This window comes from Oncorhynchus gorbuscha, linkage group LG11 (assembly GCF_021184085.1).
Source record: "Oncorhynchus gorbuscha isolate QuinsamMale2020 ecotype Even-year linkage group LG11, OgorEven_v1.0, whole genome shotgun sequence".
Classification (NCBI taxonomy): domain Eukaryota; kingdom Metazoa; phylum Chordata; class Actinopteri; order Salmoniformes; family Salmonidae; genus Oncorhynchus; species Oncorhynchus gorbuscha.
In genome coordinates this window covers 28,773,899-28,792,384 of record NC_060183.1, presented here as the reverse complement: position 1 = coordinate 28,792,384, position 18,486 = coordinate 28,773,899, and the positions used below count along the sequence as shown (strand labels likewise).

At 41.5% G+C, this 18,486-nt stretch overlaps 1 protein-coding gene across 2 annotated transcripts in view; it reads right to left on the bottom strand.

Annotated features, from left to right (window-relative positions):
• plxdc1 (plexin domain containing 1) overlaps positions 1 to 18,486 on the bottom strand; it is a 90,339-nt gene that overhangs the window by 61,282 nt on the left and 10,571 nt on the right. For both annotated transcript variants that reach the window (XM_046368062.1, XM_046368063.1), the window contains exon 2: positions 3,436 to 3,596. In XM_046368062.1, coding sequence (XP_046224018.1) covers positions 3,436 to 3,596 — 161 coding nt within the window. The remainder of the gene's footprint in view (positions 1 to 3,435; positions 3,597 to 18,486) is intronic.

The window sequence follows — 18,486 nt, the reverse complement described above, 5'->3', positions numbered from 1 at the left end:
GACTGAATCGAAGCAGTCGGTCACATATTATCCCATGTACATTGTGTAATTTACAGATGGTCCCTAGCTAGCCCCATAGGGATATCCAAAGTAACCCACATTTATCACAGGGTCATGTGCAACTGCACTCTGCATTGATGATTCCTTGTGTGCTGCCAACCATGGGCGTGTGGGCAGGATTGAAACAAACCCAACCTCCATTTACGTTGTGATGCAGTCAAGCATTTCGCAACACCTGCAATAACATCTGCTAAACACATGCATGTGACCAATAAATTTGATTACCACAAGTCTCACAAAATTCAGGTTTTGGACGAGCCTGACTATAACGAAAATTAAACTATTCACAATTTGTTAATTTTGACAGTATAATAAAGGTTTGACTCATATGCACTGAGCATACCAAATATTAGGAACACCTTCCTAATATTTAGTGGCAAGTGACATCAATAAGGGACCATAGCTTTCACCTGCACAGTCTGTCATGCAAAGAGCAGGTGTTCTTAATGTTTTGAGTACTCTGTGTATATGCTTTTATCTGAAGCGACTTAGTCATTCATGCATACATGCATACATGCGTACACCCATACGTATGGGTGTTCCTGGGTATCAAGTCCATTACCCTGGCATTACAAGTGCCATGCTCTACCAACTGAGCTACAAAGGACCACATAGGCTTTGAATATGAATCTTTGTCAAATCTACTCAAGAAAAGTCTAAGTGAAAAATGTCAACAGTAGGATTCTCCTCAGCAATTATTTTCTGTGCTAGCTACATCTGGAAAAGTTTAATATAATGTTCATATTTCCTTTAAAGGCACAATGCAGCCATTTTTAGACCAACATCAAGTCATTACTGGGTAACAATTAAGTACCTTACAGTAATAGATTTCCATTAACTGGGCACAAATAGCTTTTTAGCAAAAAACTTTGTCAAGCAAGGACTGTCTGAGAATGATCTGGGGGGAGGGGGAAAACTAAAAACGGTCTCTTATTGGAGAGGTTTGGAACTGTGTTATTGGTCTATTAACCAATTTACCGTATGGTGATGTCACCATGGAAAGCTGAAATTCCCTCGCATGCAAACCTGCAGATTAGAAGGTCCTGTGTAGATTGTATTTTTAACCAGCAACTGTCAGAAAATAACACTGATTTAACACTGATTTAACACAGATTACACAGATTTTTTTCAAACTGTTAGTTTTAGCTGTTGTACAATATGATAGAAAAACACAGGAAATTGTTTTTATTTTGACTGTACTGGGCCTTTAATATTGTGTTGTGTCTGTATACTGTTTGATAAGTGAGGCATGTTTATAAATGCTTTATAAATACTTTAATGGGAAAATAGAATTGACAGTACATTGACTGCATAGAAATCATACATAGATCTTTAATGTTGGTGTTATAGATCAGTGGCAAACTGCACAGTTAATTAACCATGAAATGCTTAGCTATAAATGCTTAATAAATGGGAAAATAGATACGCTTTACTTTGACTGCATATAATTCATAAACAGACCCTTTATGTGTGCGTTATAGACCAGTATGCTCAACCTAATAGGGATGTGGTGGAGGGCTGTTTAATGAGTTGCGAAAGAGCCATGACCCTCAACCACACGATTTTGATCTGTAAAATTTACCCTGAGGATTCAACACTGTGGGGATCTTCATGCACCATTGACCTCATTGAGAAGAAAAAGACCATACTTTAAGTCACGGGCCTATACTGGCCGCTATGGAAATGGGGCTAGTACAGGCTATATAGCAGCATCATTGTCAAAATGTGGTTTGGCCTTTAGGCATATTCACTAACACTGGTATGGCACATTTTAGAGAACAACCATAATGATCACACTACGCTGTCGTTGTAATGATGTGTCTATTAAGATGCCTAAATGTGAGCTTTTGCATAGCATCTTATGAACGCGCTATAGATACGCTATGGATATATTTCATTAACCTTTAATGTGGTTAGGACCTGTTATAACACGTTCATGAAATACTTATAGATGTGTAATGAAGGTGTTATGGCTATGTAGTAAAATGAAATCATTACCCTTGATTCAATCTAGAGCAGGAGGCTATTCTATTGTATTCTTAATATGTATGGTTGTGGAAGATGGTAGTCCTTATGAGGGTAAGATGATAGCTATGATGCTAAATAGTAATAGAGGTTGGAGTTAACTATTGTGCATAGTGACACCAGGGGTCCTTTCCATGTACTGTATTTTCATTTACACCAGGTGGGGGAGCTGTATACATACTCTAATGATCTCAGTGCTTTGGCATTGTAAGCCTCTCTATCTATTTAACGGATCTCAGAACTCGATCACATTATTAATGTATGCCTTGCTTCAAGGTGACAGAGAGCAATGGTGCTGGGGTTTAGGTGTGGGCTGGGAAAGTGGAGCAGTTAAATGCAGTGTTCTCAATGACGATCTGGCTGCTCCACATACAGCGAGTGACCCACTTTCTCTCCTTCCCCGAGACCCAACACAAGGCACTGTTTCTGGGGGAATCTCCGGGTCTGAGAGGAGGGCAGATCCCCAGACTTTGCCCAGGGCTGAAACACCTAAGCTGCATTGAGATTGGTCAACGAGAGCTGCCGCGGTGAGAAGTTAGTTAGTGGGTCTTGTGTGAAACCAGAGGACACACACGCTAAGTTGACAGGACAAGGCCAGGATCTGTTGTCAATTTGTAGTGCCGAGAAAAGCTAATCACAATTTATTTGGCAGAAATTATACTTATGTGGTAGTAAGAGCAAGATGATACACTGGTCCCCACCACACCAACTAATCCAACAAACACATTTAAACATACATTTTATTAACCCAAAAATGTATTCCAATTCAAAATCCTATTTCTCTAACCTCAAACCCCTAACCCTAAAATTAAACGTAACCTTAACTCCTAAACCCTAATTCAAACTCTAAACCTAACCCCAAAGCCTAAAATAGCTTTTCCTTGAGGGGAAAAAGGCTCGCTCGCAAATTACCATACACCTGTCATTAATATCCCAATAGCAGTCACCCCTGATAAAGGGTCATAGCTTCAGCCAACGTGTTCCCATCAATTGGCTTCATCTGCTCGGGTCACACACTGCTGCCCATTATCAAAGTGCTTAGCCATGCATTGAGATGTGGTTATTAGCGGTGACTAATGAAGATGTTGCCAATTACCTACTACCAGCTGTAGAGGGCCTAGGCTTTAGCTCACAGGGCTAAGAGTGTTATGTGGTGTGCAGGAGACGCAGTCGGTCACATGAGCCTGATCCTGAGCAAACGTGATGTGGGTGCTAGGATGGCAACTAACAAGATGCTGAGCAGAGGGGGAAATAACAATATTGCTATCGATATCATCACAGATGGCTGCCTGTTAGTTAGACCTTACCACTACAAGAGTTATACTAAACATAAGTCATTCAATTTCTCACCACCACATGGGTCATGTTGTCGGGCAGGGTATCAATGTCCAGTCCTCCCCCCAGTGCGTTGCGTACCGCTCGGTTCTGACCCTGTTTGATGGAGGGCTGCTGGTCTCGGTAGATCCTGCCCATCTCAGACGAGCCCCCATCTATCCGCAGTGACGTATCATCTAAAAACATAAAAGATGACAATAACAGTCAAGATAACATGGCCATTCGATAGAAACAGCAATATCACATCTCATGCAAACTATGAGAACACCACAACAAGAAATACATTACTGATTAAAAACAAACAGAAAAGCTATACTCGGGGGCGTCATGCACCCCAAAAATCTGAGGGGGAACCAAATACATGAGAATGTACCCCCCCCCAGGCAAAAATGTATATTCTTATGCCACTAGTACCCTAACCCGTAATCCATATTGTAAAAAAGAAAAGATAATATTTATGACCAACGGAACAAGCAGGGATCTACTTACAGTGCATTTGGGAAGTATTCTGACACCTTGACTTTATCCACATTTTGTTAGGTTGTAGCCTTATTCGAAAATGTATTCAATTATTCCCCCTTCATCAATCTACACACAATACCCCATAATGACAAGGCAGTAATGGGTTTTTCAACATTTTTACACAAATATTCAGACCCTTTACTCAGTACTTTGTTGAAGCACCTTTGGCAGTGATTACAGCCTCGAGTCTTCTTAGGTATGACACTACAAGCTTGGCACACCTGTATTTGGGGAGTTTCTCCCATTCTTCTCTGCAGATCAGGTTGGATGGGGAGCGTCGCAGCACAGCTATTTTATGGTCTCTCCAGACCAAGTACGGGCTCTGGTTGGGCCGCTCAAGTACATTCAGAGACTTGTCCCGAAGTCACTCCTGTATTGTCTTGGCTGTGTGCTTAGGGTCGTTGTCCTGTTGGAAGGTGAACCTTCGCCCCAGTCTGAGGTCCCGAGCGCTCTGGTGCAGGTTTTCATCAAGGATCTCTCTGTACCTTGCTCCGTTCATCTTTGTCTCGATCCTGACTAGTCTCCCAGTCCCTGTTGCAGAAAAACATTCCCACAACATGATGCTGCCACCACCACCATAGGGATGGTGCCAGGTTTCCTCCAGACGTGACACTTGGCATTCAGGCCAAAGAGTTAAATCTTGGTTTCATCAGACCAGAGAATCTTGTTTCTCATGGTCTGCGTGTACTTTAGGTGCCTTTTGGCAAACTCCAAGGGGGCTGTCATTTGCCTTTTACTGAGGAGTTGCTTCCGTCTGGCCACTCTACCTAATTGGTGGAGTGCTGCAGAGATGGGAGAACCTTCCTGAAGGACAACCATTTCCACAAAGGAACTCTGATACTCTGTCAAAGTGACCATCGGGTTCATGGTGACCTCCCTGAGCAAAGGCCCTTCTCCCCCGACTGCTCAGTTTGTTCGGGCGGACAGCTCTAGGAAGAGTCTTGGTGGTCCCAAACCTCTTCCATTTAAGAATGATGGAGGCCACTGTGTTCTTGGGGACCTTTAATGCTGCAGAAATGTTTTTGTACCCTTCCCCAGACCCTTCGACCTAATGGCTTGGTTTTTGCTCTGGCCTGCACTGTCAACTGTGGAACCTTATATACCGTAGACAGGTGTGTGGTAGAAACATCGAGGATGATCAAAGGAAACAGGATGCACCGGAGCTCCATTTCGAGTCTCATAGCAAAGGTTCTGAATACTTATGTGAATGAGATATGTTTGTTTTTGATACATTTTCAAAAATTTATGAAAACCTGTTTTCGCTTTGTCATTACGGGGTAGTGTGTGTAGATTGCTGAGGAAATTGTTTTATTGAATTCATTTTAGAATAAGGCTGTAACATAACAAAATGTGGGAAAAGGTAAAGGGGTCTGAATTCTTTCCGAAGACTGTAAGCCCACCTCTTAACTTCATTGATAGCCTGAAATGGCTTCTTGGTAGCTAGTTATGAGGTTGGGACATTGGGAACCTGTCTGGGCTAGCTAAAGCCAACTTCATAAAACTTCTAGGTGGCTAGTATTTTATTTAGAATTTTTAAACGGAACAAATCTGAGGTGGCATGTGCCCGTGCCCCACATGGGGGTGACACATCACATCAGTTATACTTGTAAAACAATGCCTTCTGAACAACACCCGATGTCCTATGACCCATAGGTGAACCTTAAATCTTACTGCCTCATTTGGCACCTAGTGTTTCACCAGTGACTTGGATTGGTCTGTGGGTTGTGGAGGTATTGCCTTTGAGGCTGACTGCTTAACACAGACGTGTGAAAAAGATTGATGGAGTTGTGATGCATTAGGTGGGGAAGATACTCATCAAACCATAAGTCACAACTATGTGCGCCTCATACGGAATACAGGCAATGAACAGAAACATGGGGTTGGAAGTTTTTAACATTCACAATTAAGATTCCCAGCAGGAAAATCGATAACTCAAAACTATCTCTGGGAGACCACCAGGACACCTTTGCAGAGACAACTCAACACGACACATCTGGACAGGCAGTAACACTTCCGTGTGTGTTTGCTTTATGATGAGCCTTGTAACCGAATTTGATTCAACAGCAAATCAGCGTATGAATCATATACAATTGGCGGGAAGAAGACAGTGGCCATTGATACAGCAAGTTAGTGTGACTTAATATCTTGGAATTTTCTAGGTTGTAGACCCAAATAATCAACTTGGTTAGCACTCTCTGGCTTTAGCATCACGCCACATGTGGAAAAAGTTATCCCCTGCCACATTATGAGCAAAACATTCAGGCTGAATGAAACTTTCAGGTTGAATAAAAAGTACTTTTGTAAGGACCGTGCAAGTGGTCAATAGTTTCGTAAATGTGCTGTTATTGAGCCAAAGTATAATTAAGGAGAAACAATTAGTCTGTAGAAACAAATAGTGTTCTGACAATGCCAGGACATTTAATCCATAGTACAGACATTCAAATCACTTAAAAGGGTAACTGTAGTGCCTCTTTTCGCCCTGTCTGCCCCCTTTTCCATTTGAAAAATGCTTGAAAACTGGGAGCGTTTATGTTTAGTGTGTCATCTCTACCAAAGGTGAGTTCGTTCAACAAACCTACCTACCACCTGGTATCAATTTCAGTTGAACGATTTGATTTTACATTCCAAAATGTTATGGTGAGGCCACAAATAGCACATTTTTGTATGGATTACTGTATGGATATAGCAACAATATTCAAACTGAAAATGGCTTTGCTATCTCTACTACATGCAATAGAAAGTCTCTGCAGTTTAGACTCGAAGCAGACACAATCGCCACACTCTCCCTCCTCGATGGCTAATTCACACTCCAGTCAGAGACGGAAGAGGAAGCGAAACATCCCTCATCTCTTCAAGTTACATTACAGTCAATGAACTAAGCAGACCAGACTGCTAATGCATTGGTATCTATCTCTGAGCTGTTTCCTAAAACCATTGTTACGAAAGTTGCACTTTGAAAACTCTCAATATTTACCGACTGCTTAAGTGCTTAGATGCTTCTTTGCTCTTCCCATCAGTTTATACACAGAAGATCTCCACTAAACATAAACGTCTTGATTCTGGCTCTCTGTGACCGCCAATAACTTCAGAACAAAGTTGACTACAAAGACAAATTTGCCAATGTCTGTAATTGTTTCAAACGAGCAAAGGCTAACAAAAATATTTCAAAGGAAAACTGCGATGACTGGATTAAAAGATAACAGTATACAGTATAGGCTACAAAGGCTTATATATTTCAAACATGACTTTGAATACAACTGCTCTGGGAGCTGATCCGTCATCAGTATTGTGGAATAATTCTAATGGTAGGGTAAGATTTGAATGGCGAAAGCTGATATGAGAGCAGCACTGCTTTACTTTCAATCCTATTGACACATGCTCCAACGACGCACTTGAGCGTTCTCAATACACGGTGTTTTGGGAAACGCATGTGAAACCTTCGGCAGTTGTAGAAAGATGCATTAATAAAACCCTGGTAAGCTTAAGTTCCATCGCTACCGGGAAACCGTGCCCAGGAAGTTACCAAAGTGAACATCTTCAGTCCAACATTGGCTGTTTGGCCAATTATATTATAACTGTAGAAAGGCCGTAAAATGGATTTGAGTTTGTGTGAGGTCCGAAAGGGGGGGGGGGGGTTGAAAGTTGAAGCTGATTTACTGCATTTCTATACAATTACAAAACATTTAATATGCTATTTGAAGAACTACAAAAACAAGCAAAAATGACCCCGGCTGCTGTAGGCTCATTCACCTCAGGTCGATCTACAAACACAGCCTATTAGGTATACAATTGTAATGTTATAGCCTTGAAAGGGGGAAATATGAACAATGTATCACACTGATACGTAGCATCAGCGACAAAACAAAAACGTATTGCATTTTCAGAACTGTATTGCTTGCATTTTTATTGCATTTGAATGTAGGCCTAGGTCTATAGGGAAGACAGGCCATGTGGAGATGTTTATATTGAAACGCATCTTCTGTTCTGAGCTTTGAGCAACACTAGGAGCAATATTTAGATGTGGACCCCTAATTGATTTTCTTCGTGTACAAAATATCTATTTTGATGATTTAATTTTTCTCAAAATAAGAGTAATTACAGGAAAGAAAAAAAAAAACGCCCTTGAGGGGTATCGTGACATCACAGCATCTCTGAGTCCACCTATCAGTTCTGTTTCAGGGGGAGGGGTTAAAAGTAGGAAATTAAGAATGAAAAACATATCACTCTTGCACCTAAAAGTGGAAATTAAGACCAGGATTGATGTGTTTCACTAATTTAACCTTGAACAACTGTTTTAACGGAGTTGTTTTTTTGAGTCAAGTTACTCAATGGGGAAATAATCCGAGTTAACATTTGATGTGCAACGCTTTAGGGAGAGCTTTTGTAGTGTTTTGAATGTTTTTCTGGAGAGTTGTTTGATGGTCTTTTCATATTTCAAGTTCACACAGTCAGAAGGATTACGAAACGCTTAATACCTGCATCTAACATATTTGGAATTTGTCAAATTGTGTGCGTGGCTGTGTGTGTGTTTTTTTTGTGTCCGAGTATGTGCATGCGCATGTATGTGTGTGTTATGTCATCTGGTCAACACATCAGAGGGTTACGTTTTCATGTTCACTCTGGCCATTGCTTTGCTTGAGGAATTTATGTCCCGTTTAACGGCTCCATCGTGACTTACTGTGTTGTGGACTTTTTACTACAGCAAAACCACATTTACCAAGTAACTCGGTCAGTAGAAATGGTTATAGAAACAGACTGTCATATGGAGAGGGAGGAGATAAACAGAAAGCACAACACATTAGACAAACAATATAGTGGTAGTTCTTTGGGGACTTTGACAAATGCTCTTCAGAAACGACATTCTTAGTTGAGCTGGGTTATTTAACTGTGACATGGACGTTATAAGCTTGAGTCAAGGTAGTGATTATATTATTACAAAATACACAGAGGGTGAAGAGGGTAAGGGGGATACACGAGAAGCTTGGCTGGTTTGGTTGGATCTCTCTTTCTAGTGACGCTATGCCCTCACCAGGGAGGAAATAGCAGGAGTGATTCCAAACCAGGGAGGCAGAAGGAGTGTCCCCCTCCCCTCTCGCTCTCTCCTTAAAGGTATACAAAAACTACAATGTTAGGTTGTATATAGCCTCCACTTATGGTGTAGGAATTTAACTGATTATTTTGAAAAACCAACTGTCTCTCCCTCTTTCTACAGAACCATATGATGTGAGGTAGTATACCTAAATATAGTCCGTATTTATGGCGTTGGAATGTTAAGTTTAAACAAAATCATTTGTCGAGGGAGGTTGGCTAACACAGCCATTCCTGAGTGCAGAATGTGCATAGCCGACAACTATATTTATTGAGACCATTTTTGCGTCAACGGATGTAACAAAAGGCTAGCCTGGTCAAGCAGACTGACTGCTGCGCTCACATTGAAATGTTAATGTGAGCAAAAGCAGGCCCGTTCCACCAGGCTACCAAGACAAAGAGAGATTACACCAGGCAGAATAACTGAAAAGAGGGAAACAAATTTGGGAGGAGTAAGAGAGAGCGAGATATAGGATTTATTTGAAATCAATTTCAATTTATTTGGGTAGAAACATACAGCACAATGTCCATTGCATCCCCAGAGGATAGCACTTAAAAGTGTTCATTTGAATACTTTCACAAGAAAGGAATCAGTGTCAATGGAGTTCATGTGCACAGACCGAGTAGTCAAGCATTTGAACATTATGGCACATCTCTTTTCTGTTTTACTGTCAAGCTTAATGTTGTAGGGTCTGAAGCGATCCATCCCTGTGGAACAGAAGGCTGGCTTGTATAGGTGGAGACGGGATGCTGGGAGGTCCCAGGATGGTTCCGTTTGTCATCGTAGTTCTGGGTGATTAGCTTTGTGACAGGATGGCAGGGGTCTAGGATGATAGTACCTGGAGACATCCATCCTGTCACTGTGACGTAGAATCCCTCGCACCCGAATTAGTCCCGAGGTGCTGCAGATCTAAGCCGAGTATGTAGCTAGTGGATGAGAGCGATTCCTGGGCTTGTAGGCATGCCAAGTCTTCACTACAACGGTCTAGCTGGGCTTCTCTGAGTAGATCTAGCTCTGCATCAAGGTAGTCTGCTGCAGAGGGACTTGCGGTTAAGTGGTTGATAAAGTGTTGTACTTGAGCAGCAGCATCTAGGAGCTCTTGATAGGATTTGTGTATGCTTACATCTTGAGCACAAGGGTTGAACGTCACTGTACCACAGAAGAAGGATTTATTGACCTCTGATTGATCTTCTGATGGCTCAGGAGTAGAGTCTTTGGGCCGTTGCTCTGGAGACTGGGGTAGAAGAGGAGGGCCACGTTGCCATGTGCTTGGTTTAGAGAGCTCTGATCAAATCTTTTCTCTAGTCAGATCATCAGCTGGGTTGTTTGCTGAATTAATGTATTGCTAGTCTTGGATGTTGGTGAGCTCTTCTACAGTACCAGTCAAAAGTTTGGGCACCTCATTCAAGGGATTACATTTTTTACTATTTTCTACAATGTATAATAATAACAGTGAAGACATCAAACTATGAAATAACACATATGGAATCATGTAGTAACCAGAAAGTGTTAAACAAATTCAAAAATATGTTATATTCTTCAAACTAGCCACCATTTGCCTTGATGACAGCTTTGCACACAAGCTTGTAGTGTCATACACCAAGAAGACTCAAAGCCCTAATCGCTGCCATAGGTGCTTCAACAAAGTACAGAGTAAAGAACAGAATAAAATGTTATTGCCCATCCAGGATGGACATTTTTCTTTGGCATCACCTTCCATGAAAAGGATCACATACATTCACACATCATACACATTTAAACCAGACAGTCCATCGTGTTGCATACACTAAACAGACGGCATTGACACATTCACTCCCAAGCGACCGCTTTCCCAACTGCACTGGATAGATAAGTATGTATACTGATACAACAGCACAAGGAACGAATTCATGTTTGAACGCATCCTCAACCACCGGCCAGAGGGACACCTCTCGAACGGAGGGTGTAGAGAGGACGCCAATGATAGCCGTTGCCTTCTTTTTTGGTTGCTTTGTGGAACAGACTGCTGAAATGTTGCCTGTGGTCAACCAATCACTTTGCTGGCTGTGTTTGTTATTCTGGTGAGTTTGATTTTGCTCCTCACCATACAAGACTGTCATATTGAACGTGAAGATGCTCTCCACCAAGCTGCTGTACACCCTCTCCAGAACATCCTGGCGGATCCCAAACCCCTTCAATATCCTGATTTAAAAACAGGCGTTGGCTTTCTTTCTTCTTTTTTTTGATCAGCTCCTTTTGTCTTTTCCACTTGACCAGCACCATTCTTGAAGGTTGTTGGTCTGTTTAAAATAGCTGTCCCCATCTGATGTAGCATCTAAATAATATATATATGTTTTTAAAAACGGAGCCACGTCATCCGTGTACTTGAAAAGGCTCACATTGGTTCCTTGGATCTTCATCTCATTAGTGTAGATGGAGAACAACAACGGTGGAAGGACACACCCCTTTCCATGCATTTGACCTGAAGGCGGTGTGAGGGCCACAGGTCGAAAGCCATTTGGTGATTTAGCATCAGCCTTCTTAGGCACTGGTACAATGGCCGACAGCTTCCAGGAGTTTGGCACTGTACAGGTGCTCAAGCAGGAGTTGAAACAGTCGTGTGAAGACTCCCTTGAGCTGGTTGGCGCAGACCTTCAGTACTTTGCCCCATAGTTCGTCTGGGCCCGGTGTTTTATGTGGCTTAATATGTGACAAGCCTGAAGCCACCTCATTCTCTGACAGGAGAGGATTTGGGGATGCGCTCATATTTGTTTACATTAGTCTTTTAAAATCGACGTTATCGAATCTTCCATAAAAGCAGTTATGGTCGTTTACAAAGGATGAACAGTCTGCTACGTATGTTATTGTTCTCTCTTTTCCTTTCTCCTCCCATCCTTGCATTAAGCCCTTCCCATGCTTGTTTTGGATTGGCTGGACAGATCCACTGCTCCACTTTATCCTTGAAGTCCTTTTTTTAGCTTTCAACATTTTTGACCAGAATTAATTTCTCTTTACAGCATCAGTCTCTCCTTTCAGGGACGCAAACTTCCTTTCATTGAGGCACATTTTCAAGTCATTGGAGACCCAGGGCTTGTTGTTGGGAAATACTGTATGTATGATATGATGCTGTCTGTCAACTGAACTCGTGGGGATCCCTGCACGAGTCAAAGAGTACCTCCCAGTCTGTGACGTCAAAGCAATCCTTGAGCTCCTCCCGACTCTCCTCTGTCCATACCTGAATGGATTTCTCTACAGGTTTTTTTTTCATCGTTTCACCTGCTGCCTGTATCTCGGTAGGAGATGGATAACGTTATGTCTGATTTCCCGATGGGTGCTCTGCATCCTCTGCGTTGCCATAACACTGGTCCAGGATACAAGTTGAGCGAGTTGGACAGGTGACATACTGTTGCAGAGTTGGGAAGTGCGAGGAGAAGTAGAGTGTGTTAAAATCCCCCAAGCAAATACTGGCTGGTCAGTTGATTGTGAAAGTGCAGCATTGAAACCATCTGTAATCCTATCAGCAGCTTCTTTATTGTTTGGTCCAGGCACTTAGACCAGAATAACGGTAATCTGTTCAAACTCACGTGGTAGATAGAATGGCCTGAATGATACAAATGATACAACAGGAATTTCAATCACACTACACTATAATCTACGAAGATACATAGCCCCCAACCTATTGATTTGTGATGTCTTGATCTGCTCTAATAAGTGTATCCATCAATGTTCACATCAACATTGTCCTGCTTGAGCCACGTTTCTGTAAAGCAGATTAAATGAATCTTCAAATCTAGCCCTTTGCTGCCAACTCATCCAGTTTATTATTTAGTGACTGCACATTCAACAGGGTGAACTCACTGGGAGTTGTTATTTTTATTGACAGATAGCCAGGGGCACACTCCAACACACTCCAACACAATTTACAAACAAAGCATTTGTGTTTAGTGAGTCCGCCGGATCAGAGACAGTAGGGATGACCAGGGATGTTCTCTTGATAAGTGTATGAATTGGACCATTTTCCTGTTGAAATGTAACGAGTTCTTTTGGGTGTCAGGGAAAATGTATGGAGTAAAAAGGACATTTTCTTTCGGAATGTAGCACAGTAAAAGTAGGCAAAAATATAAATAGTAAAGTACAGATACCCCCAATAAACGACTTAAGTAAAAATAATTTAAAGTACTACTTAAAGTACTACTTAAGTACTTTATGCCACTGTATCCCATATAATCGCATTGAATAACACATTCATAAATGGCAAACCAGAAAGTCAAGAAATGTATCATAAGGAACCAGGTTTTGAAGTGTCTGTCCTATATACAGTATGAGAGATACTTTTGGTCATGTAGTGTATGTGTACACCTGCTCGTCGAACATCTCGTTCCAAAATCATGGGGATTAATATGGAGTTGGTCCACCCTTTGATGCTGTAGCAGCCTCCACTCTTCTGGGAAGGCTTTCCACTAGATGTTGGAACATTGCTGTGGGGACTTAATTCCATTCAACCACAAGATCATTAGTCAGGTCATGCACTGATGTTGGGCCATTACGCCTGGCTCGTAGTCGGCATTCCAATTCATCCCAAATGTGTTCGGTCAGGGCTCTGTGCTGGCCAGTCAAGTTCTTCCACACCAATCACGAAACCATTTCTGTATGGACCTTGCTTTGTGCACGGGGGCATTGTCATGTTGAAAGGGCCTTCCCCAAACTGTTGCCACAAAATTGGAAGCACAGAATCTTCTAGAATGTCATTGTATGCTGTAGCGTTAAACTGTATCTATCTTCGCTGGAATTAAGGGGCCAGGCATGAACCATGAGAAACATACTGTATATAACGGTCATGAATTTGTATTGTCCTTTTGTATGGTTATTTTCTTAAACACCATTTTAAAATGTCTACATGATACTGCAACACATTTTCTCCAAGGGAACAATAAAGAGAATAAAGTAAAGTAACATGTCTGTTTATTAGGGGTGTGCCAAGTTCTAGGATATGGATAAATTAAATAAAAAAACAATTACAACAACAACAAAAAATATATATATATATTTACTTTTTACAAGGTGCCTTATTGCTATTATAAACTGGCTACCAACATAAATAGAACAGTAAACAATACTTTTTGCATCATTCCTGTGGTATATTGTCTGATATACCACAGTTTTCAGCCAATCAGCATTCAGGACCCAAACTACCCGACGCTATTTTGATGTCCACGAGGGAACATTACAAATAGGTTCCTATTTGGTTCTGATAGAACGTCATCCTTAGTGACATTTCATAATGGTCCCAAAGGAACGTTGTTCGTGGGACCTTTGTGTAGTTCCCTCTAAGTTACCAGGATGTCGCTGAGGACCATGTCAATACTTTTTTAGGACGTTCTCAGGACTCATTTTACTCGTCGTTAGGACATTGCGTGATTGTCCCAAGGGAACATTCTATGGGGGACCTTAGTCTAGTTCCTGTAAGTTACCAGGATGTCACTGAGGACCATGTTGGGACGTATTTAACACGCTCAGGACATTCATTTTAACAGTCTTCAGGACATTGTGTAGTGGTCCTGTTCAGCTAAAATCATGTAAAAAAAACATTTTAAAGCAGTGGCAAGATGATTACATTTGACATGATCACTAAGTACTGCTTTTTCAATATGACCCCACCTGGGATTTTGGGAACTCTGATCTTTCTGCTGCGCCACAAAGAAAGTCTCTAGCATTCTCAGAAGTCCCCTACACATTCGTTACTTATAATACACCTCTTAGAAAAGGATAGCCACCTGCTCTGCTATTTCAGTTCATCTGACTCTTCTCTAATCACATATTTAATGTACTTATTCAAGCAATGAGGGTTTTCTGTATAGTTGTCTAATGTTGGTGGGGCATATCATTCTGTTTAGATGTTACTCCTGAAATCACTATGTTAAATTAAATCGATTCTCGTGTAGTTTTAACAGCGTTGTGATTTACTTAAGTGCAAAGTAAATGGAATAGAGGTGAAATCAGTCATTGACACAGACACAGTGGTATAATATAATAATAAAGTATAATAATGTTTATGACCAACAGAACAAGCATTGATCTACCTACAGTACATTTGGGAAATATTCAGACCCCTTTTTCCACATTTGGTTAGGTTGTAGCCTTATTCTAAAATTGATTCAACCCCCCCCACCCCCCACACACACACCAATCTACACACAATACCCCACAATGACAAAGCAAATGGGTTTTTCAATATCTACATAAGTATTCAGACCCTTTACTCAGTACTTTGTTGAAGCACCTTTGGCAGCGATTACAGCCTCGAGTCTTCTGTGGTATGATGCTAAGCTTGGCACACCTGTATTTGGGGAGTTTCTCCCATTCTTCTCTGCAGAGCCTCTCAAGCTCTGTCAGGTTGGATGGGGAGCGTTGCTGCACACCTATTTTCCGGTCTCTCCAGAGATGTTCGATCTGCTTCATGTCCGGACTCTGACTGGGCCACTCAAGGACATTCAGAGACTTGTCCCGAAGCCAATCCTGCGTTGTCTTTGCAGTGTGCTTAGAGTCCTTGTCCTGTTGGAAGGTTAACCTTTGCCCCAGTCTGAGGTCCTGAGCGCTCTGGAGCAGGTTTTTAAACAAGGATATTTCTGTACTTTACTCCTTTCATCTTTCCCTCGATCCTGACTAGTCTCCCAGGCACTGCCGCTGAAAAACATCCCCACAGCATGATGCTACCACCCCCATGCTTCACCGTAGGGATGGTGCCAGGTTTCCTCCAGACGTGACGCTTGGCATTCAGGCCAAAGAGTTCAATCTTGGTTTCATCAGACTAGAGAATCTGAAACCATCTTTCTCATGGTCTGAGTGTACTTTAGGTGCCTTTTGGCAAACTCCAAGGGGGCTGTCATTTGCCTTTTACTGAGGAGTGGCTTCAGTCTGGCCACTCCACCATTAAGGCCTGATTGGTGGAGTGCTGCAGAGATAGTTGTCCTTCTGGAAGGTTCTCACATCTCCAGAGAGGAACTCTGGGACCATCGGGTCCTTGTTCACCTCCCTGACCAAGGCACTTCTCCCCCGATTGCACAGTTTGGCCGGTTGGCCAGCTCTAGGAATAGTCTTGGTGCTTCCAAACTTCTTCCATTTGAGAATGATGGAGGCCACTGTGTTCTTTGGGACCTTTAATGCTGCAGACATTTTTTTGTACCCTTCCCCAGATCTGTGCCTCAACACAATCCTGTCTTAGAGCTCTACGGACAATTCCTTCGACCTCATTACATTAGCAAATATGTCTAAAAACCTGTTTTCGCTTTGTAATTATGGGGTATTTCTTTATTTTTGGATTTTGTGCTTATTGCTAGGTGTTTTTACTGGACTGTTTGAGCTAGAAACACAAGCATTTCTCTGCACCTGCGATAACATCTGCAAATCCGTGTACGTGACCAATAAACTTTGATTTAAAGTATAGGGCGAGTGAATACCTTCAACTAAATCTGTGTCTGGCATAAATGCAGGTCAGCAGTAGCCAGCCATGCATTATTTATTAGCCTATTTGGTGGATAATTGAATAGGACTAAGTAAGTAAATCATGTGCATTTTCAGCTGTCAGGAAATGTTGTTTCTTAGCTTGGAACAACTTGTAAAGAAACATACAGATGTGCTCTGAGATGTGTTTGGATTGATAGTGCAGTCATATGCACTTGGGGTATAGGCTTACTGGCATTTAGCGCACTTATGTTTTTTAGATCACGAGTAAATCTGATTATCACACAGAGTTTCAGGTGTGATAAAACAGATAGGATTACAAATGTAAGTATGACGAGATCGGCGCACCCCTATTGTTTTTCTCCTCTTTGTGTTCCCCCTGTAGAAACCACAACTACTAATCCATATCCTCATACAATCCACATGTGATTTGTGTAAAGTATCTGTGTGTGCCTTTCCAAATCATGTCCAATCAATTGAATTTACCACAGCTGGTTCCCAATCAAGTTGTAGAAACATCAAGGGCAATCAGTGGAAACAGGATGCACCTGCGCTCAATTGAGTCTAATAGCGAAGGGTCTGAATACTTATGTAAATAAGGTATGTTTTTACTTGATACATTTACAATTTTAAAAATAAATGTTTCCGGGTTTGTCATTATGGTGTATTGTGTTTATGGTGTATTCAAGTTTAGAATAATGCTGTAAGGTAACAAAATATAGCAGTCAAGTTGTCTGAATGCTTTCCAAATGCACTGTAACTTGCAAACTTTTTCCTCCTGGCAAATATACCGGCTGGGGCCCGCATTGCTTCTGTGGTTTTCTTTACTAATGACAACATTGGACATGTGTGCATTCCTTTCAAAGTAAGTGCCTTATTACATTGTCATTATAGTTTCTGTATATCGTGTTGTCGTTTCTACTGTAGCATACTATGCACAGTATGGAGCATAATGTATATTCTGTTTTAATCACATTTTCAAATAATGGTGACAAATCATGCATTTTTTTCTTGTATAGATTGTAATGGTTGTACTGAGCTAATGCTAAGCTAAATGCCAGCTATGCATCGTGCCATGTTTGACATCATACAATGCTTTCTGGATGTCATAACAAAATGGATTGTTCACTCAATTTAGATTGTAACTATCGTTACTCAGGGTTGCCAGCTCAGACCCTCCCTTTCCAGAAGGTTTTATTTACCTTACAAACTTTGTTTCCTGCCCCCCCCTCCACCCCAATTTATTGATAAATCCCCCATCATAGTAACATTTACTGCATTTCCCCAGAACTGAAATGAATCCCCCTACAAATCATTTCAACCAAGTCTGGCAGCCCTGTTTTACTTTCACGATACGGTTAGGCAGTAGGCTTGCATTTGCGATGATCTGTGAGGTGATAACATTATTTGCTTTGCCAAACTGTAAACAACTTGTCAAGTCATGTGCTCCAGTTCTTGTAAACACTAACAAGTAGATATAAGACTTATATTCTTTAAAGTGCCCAACCTAAATTAATATTTTACAGGCAATGGGCGCAGCCATCTTTGACTTTGCAATTCACTGTAAGATGCAAATAAACAATCTGGGATGAAAGTTTGCTTGTTTAACAAACATGGCTGCCATCCAAGTTAGTTAAACTAACAGCAGCTGACATGCATCGCTTTTCTAAACAATATGACATTTCTCCGTTGTGCTCACCAGAGACGTGGTACATGCTAACAAAGTCTAGCTGTTAGGTCGCTAACTTACGTTTCGTTTTTTTGTCAGCGCAACCTGTTACTTAGACTAGTTTATAGATTGAGTTCTGCTGTGGATGCGTTTTGTTCTGTTGCTACTGTTCCAGACATATTTGCAAAGGTACACTGCAGGGACCATTCAACAACGACCACAAACGTGCGCTCAGACGCGGAAAATGGTTAAAAACATTCCAAACCTACGAAGCACTGTTTAAAACTAAATGGAGAACAGTTTCAGGACCATGCAGCACTGTTTGCACGGTTGAGGTTACAGGAAC